Source organism: Misgurnus anguillicaudatus, chromosome 19 (assembly GCF_027580225.2).
Source record: "Misgurnus anguillicaudatus chromosome 19, ASM2758022v2, whole genome shotgun sequence".
NCBI classification, from domain to species: Eukaryota; Metazoa; Chordata; class Actinopteri; order Cypriniformes; family Cobitidae; genus Misgurnus; species Misgurnus anguillicaudatus.
This window is the reverse complement of record NC_073355.2, coordinates 41985706-41991064: the sequence shown is the minus strand read 5'-3', so window position 1 is coordinate 41991064 and position 5359 is coordinate 41985706. Positions and strand designations below refer to the sequence as shown.

The 5359-nt window shown below is 33.3% G+C and overlaps 1 protein-coding gene across 1 annotated transcript; it reads left to right on the top strand.

Moving 5' to 3' along the window:
- Window positions 1-595: 595 nt before the first annotated feature.
- On the top strand, window positions 596-3956 carry LOC129421696 (ganglioside GM2 activator). The gene is made up of 4 exons (XM_055177233.2): window positions 596-833; window positions 916-1068; window positions 2336-2515; window positions 2789-3956. The coding sequence occupies exons 1-4, from the start codon at window positions 732-734 to the stop codon at window positions 2945-2947; spliced, it is 594 nt and encodes a 197-aa protein (XP_055033208.2). The 5' UTR covers window positions 596-731; the 3' UTR covers window positions 2948-3956.
- Window positions 3957-5359: the final 1403 nt, after the last annotated feature.

The following is a 5359-nucleotide window of genomic DNA, read 5'->3' as shown; positions in this document are numbered from 1 at the left end:
GTGAAATAGTTAAATAAGGTGGATAATTTTTGTTGAGCTGCCTGTTCGTGAAGCTGAAAGTGCACGTAATAAAATAATCTACTATTGATGTAAACCAACAGGAATCCTTTTTTTTTTTTGCTCTATTATGTTTTATGTTGGTAGGGCTCCTTATTAGTTATTGAAACGGGCCACCAGATGCTTAAGGCCGCCTCTGGTAACTGCGTTACATCATTATAAAAGTAAATAATTACCATAAAAAGTATCTATTATGTTACTTAAAAAAGTTCAAATATTTCAGATAACTCTGATGCCCCAATATAAAATCTGTTAAATGGACACTAAAGAGAAACCAATCATTTTTGTAGCAGCATGTGAGGATGTGAGGTGCTTCATTAGATCAGACATGCCACAGACGTGGAGGGACTTTTTTACAGGTGGTAAAGAATGCTGCAGATTTTATGAGATTTTTAATGTTGTTTTTTAAACAATATAAGTGAGACAACACATGCTGGCTCTAAAACTCACATCTTTTATCTGCTTCCTTGTACTTGCATGTGACGTGCTTTGTGACGTTACACTCTTACATCACAACGTATTTAAATACAGTACATTACCGTCTTTATTGATTCTGGATAAGGACTCTCATCCTGTCAGGTCTCCTCTTGCTGTGATTTTCGGAGCATACTCGATTTACATTTTGCGAATAAAGATACACTTTGCGTATTTGACTAACTTATATAGTGTGCAAAATGAAAAGCACTTTTGTGTTTTTGGCTCTGTTCGTTGCAAAATGTTTTATACTGGAGAGCTCGTGCAGTTCTCAGAGCAGGAACATGTTAAGATTAACTAAGGTAAATTACTAATGTTATAACATCGTAATAAAGCATAATCAAGTGTAATAGACTGATATTGTTAATTTCTGTCATTGTGCAGGTGTCTGGCTTTTCTTGGAAAAACTGCGGTAAGCAAGGTAATGCTGTACAGATGAAGACACTGAAAGTCTCTCCCGATCCCATTTCTATTCCTGGAAAATTGACAGTAGAGGCATCACTCACAACATCAGCAGCGTTGACCTCTCCTCTTTCTGTGAGTTAAGACAAAGTTTTGTTTTATATTAATATCATTGATGGGATTTTATATGTCCTTTTCTGAAGAAAAAAAAAACATGTTTCAATAAATTATTAGAGGATTAGTCCATTTTCTTAAAAAAGATCCAGATGGTTTGCTCACCACCATGTCGTCCAAGGTGTTGATGTCTTTCTTTGTTCAGTCGAGAAGAGGTTGTGTTTTTTGAGGAAAACATTGCAGGATTTTTCTCATTTTAATGGACTTTAATAGAGCCCAACATTTAACACTTAACTCAACACTTGACAGTTTTTTCACAGAGTTTCAAAGGACTCTAAACAATCCCAAACAAAGCATAAGGGTCTTATCTAGCGAAACGATTGTCATTTTTGACAAGAAAAATACAAAATATGCACTTTTAAACCACAACTTCTCGTCTAGGATGTTTCGCGTTCGTCCTCTGTGACCTCTTGACGTCATGACTTATTGCGTGAGGTTGCGCCAGCGCATCACAGGTCCGGACCTAGACGACAAGTTGTGGTTTAAAAGTGCATATTTTGTATTTTTCTTGTCAAAAATGACAATCGTTTCGTTAGATAAGACCCTTATGCCTCGTTTGGGATCGTTTAGAGTCCTTTGAAACTCTGTTGAAAAAAACTGTTAAGTGTTGAGTTAAGTATTAAGTGTTGGGCTCTATTAAAGTCCATTAAAATGAGAAAAATCATGCAATGTTTTCCTCAAAAAACATAATATCTTCTCGACTGAACAAAGAAAGACATCAACATTTTGGATGACATGGTGGTGAGTAAATTATCTGGATTTTTTTAAGAAAATGGACTAATCCTTTAATAGAGTTTGGCTTTGGCCATGATCACTTCATCTTCTGGGTTATAAAAACAGTATCACATAGCAGCACCTATATTTAGGAAGTAAGACTATCAGAAATATTTTCATTATAAACTATTTTAAAATTAAAAACATGAAAGTTAAAACCTAGATTTGCAAATACAAATATTTATTGTTTAGTGTGTGTGATGATGTCATACAAATAAAATATTGCAGAAATGTGTCATGTTTTATATGCTTGCATAGTGAACCTCTGATGTGAGTTGTATCCCAGCTATTTTTATGGCCTGCTTTAAAAGATAATTTTTATGTCCTAAACATACTTGCAGTTTGATGTGTACTGTGACGTTCTCAAAGGATTGTAAAACTGCATGTCCACATTCAATATGTTAGAAAGCCAGTAACTGAACACTGTACATATTTAAGATCTCTTGATTTTTAGGTGGATTTGACACTGAAAAGACGAACTGGTTTGTGGATTAAAATACCGTGTATAGGTCAAATAGGAAGTTGCCGTTATCCAAATGTCTGTGACTTGCTTGATCAACTAATTCCTCCAGGACAAGACTGTCCTGAGCTTCTGGAAACATATGGCCTGCCCTGCCACTGTCCATTTAATGCTGTGAGTATGTCTTCCTGAGCTTGTTTCATGAGGTGTTATTTCTACTGTCTGCTGATGACGTTTTATTGTTATTTTTATTATTTGTATTGTGAAGTTTTACCTAAGAAGTTGTTGTGAAATTGGATTGTGTACAGTATGTACCCAAGTGTCTGTTGTTCCCTTTTGGGACAATAAAGTTTATTACAGTTAAAATGGTCTTTATGGCACATCTGTTATGGGTTTCTTTTTTTCTTCTTTTTAAGTATAAAGCCATGAAATCTTTTTTTTTTTCAGGGTGACTACGCATTTCCACCGTTAGATTTCAACATTTCTAAGATTGAACTCCCCAGATTCCTGACCAATGGCAATTACAATGTGCAGGGTGTTTTAAGAAGTCCTGACGGAGAGTTGGGTTGCCTCGATATCAGCTTTTCTTTACAATCCCAAAAATAACACAGACCGAGATAAAGTTTTACAGTAATTATTTACTATACTTATTTTTAATCAGAAATTTTCACCTCATTACTTTATTCAATTGAGTGATTCTCACGAAATTCAGATTTAGAAGGTGTCCAGCATCAGAGTTTTTAAAAAGCCCTTGAAGCCATTTTTTTTTTTTTTGCACATATAAGGTCTGAACTTACTATAAAAATTATTTTTAGAGGATTTAAAAACATTTCCTATAGAATTATTTACATTTTTAGATTATCATTATAAAAAATGATCATTACCGCAACATGATATTACATTAAATATATGCATTTACAAACTCATGTTTTGATAATGAGAACTAAAAAGTTGTCTAGGTAGTATGACAACTAGTCAATTATGTCCCTTTCAACAATTTTTTTTTTAAATGTTAGTTCCTTGAGGGCTTAAACAATGATTGAAAATTATTATTGTCTCTACATTTACCAATGATCACCAAATACCACATTTTTCTTTACTGTAAATGTTTATAGTATAACATGTACTGAAGATTTAATTTTTTAATTTTTTAAAATATAAATATTTCCATGTCAAAGAACCAAAATCCAGTCATGGACACGTTGCGGTAATGATTTTTTCTCCTTAAATGTGGAAAAATTTTTGGTTTGTTTGATGTCATTTGAAATCTTTTGCAAAATAGTACTTGAAGAAATGTTTGTAACTGTATGCTTCTTATTTTGATAGCATTTACTTTTTTATCAAAATGTTTCATGACACCTCATAAGTCTAATTTCGCGAGAATCACCTAATTGTATTTTAAATCAGCTCTAAAACCAGCAAACAATGAGATTTGTGTTGACTCCAAATCACACTGTGATTACTACTGTTTGACTTGTTATCATGTTTTTTTTTTAAATCAAGTTTTAAATACTGTAAGCAAGAAATTTCTCTCTTGCTGATTTGTATGCAAGTCTAATGTGATCAATTATGTTTTCTCAATCAGTGCCTTTTAATAAACAATTGAATTTTAGAAGTTTGTGTGTTGTTGTGTTCAACTTTTCCAGTAAGTAATGTTTGTTATTATTTTTTTTTTAAGAAATATAACAATTTATCTCACACTGTCATTTTAGTCATTAACAAACACCACAGAACATTGATGTGAGAGCTGTAGTTTTTATTCTGCACACTTGGGGGCGACAAACGCAGCTGTAATAAAGGAAGTAAAGTTTTTGACCTCATTATGGCAGTTTTACATATTCTATCTGTGACTTGCTCAATCAGCTCATCCCTTCAACAAAGAACTGCCAACAATTTTATAGCAGCTGTGCAATATATGGTTCATATTTTGTATTATTTTAGTCTTTTATTCTTAGAAATAGGCTATTCTAGTTGTTCCAAGATGTTTTAAGTCTTTGTGTTTAGGGTTAAATCCATTACGGGGCAGTTTCCCAGACAGGGTTTAGATTAATCCAGGACTAGGCCTTAGTTATATTAGGAAATTTAGTAGTAGTAGTAAACAAACCTTATATAAAACAATACTAGTGTGCATCTTGAGACAAAACGATGACACTGATAAAGCCTATGTTAAGATATGTCAGTTCAATTTTTTTTTTTTTTTAATTAACGCAACTCAAACATGCATTTTAGTCTGGGACTAGGGTAAGCCCTTTCTGGGAAATCCTGTTTCCAGGTTTACGCTGTCGTCATCACAGGGGTCTATAAAATATTGAACTTCATGCTGGGCTGACCAGTATGGAAGCCCATTTCCGCCACATAAGAAAAAAAACATGCTCTGATAAATCATAATTATGAGAGAAAAAGTTGAAATGATGACTTTTAAAGTCATAATTATGAGATAAAAAGTTGAAATTATGGCCATCTTTGCAAGATTCGGATGATTCATATTTCTCTTGGCACAGCTATTAGAAGACTTACAATTGTCAGACAGGTTGCTCGCTTCACATACGCAGTATACGCTTTGTTTATTTAGAATCAAGGCATATGTTGGGTAGGGTAGGTATAAGAATGGCTTTAATTTATCTAAAAGTGAAATAATAGATTAAATGCAGTGTAAACATTAATAAAATGTAGCTATATGTACAGCTTTGTATTCATATCACCTGCTTGCCTGATTTCATTAACTGTGACTAAATGTATCAATCTAGTGTAATCATTATAACATTATAAATCATTAATCTAATTGCATCTACTTTTAAAATTTGAATGTGCAAAATGACATATAAATGGCCTTTTATTATAAGACATATGCAAAATAATATTGGATTGAAACATCCTTAATTTTAGTGTATGAATCATTTTAGTCGAGAAATGGCTGCCCACCCAAAAATCCTGACTGCCCCCCCAGTCCAGCAAGCCTAGTACCGGGCCTGCTTGACCCCCAGGAAGTGCGTGCTTCTAATTGACTTCATTTGTAAA

Coding starts and splice junctions, on each gene's coding strand:
- LOC129421696 (XM_055177233.2), top strand. CDS start 732: ATGAAAAGCACTTTTGTGTTTTTGGCTCTGTTCGTTGCAAAATGTTTT. Junction 1,069..2,335: donor CGTTGACCTCTCCTCTTTCT/GTGAGTTAAGAC, acceptor CTTGATTTTTAG/GTGGATTTGACACTGAAAAG. Junction 2,516..2,788: donor GCCACTGTCCATTTAATGCT/GTGAGTATGTCT, acceptor TTTTTTTTTCAG/GGTGACTACGCATTTCCACC.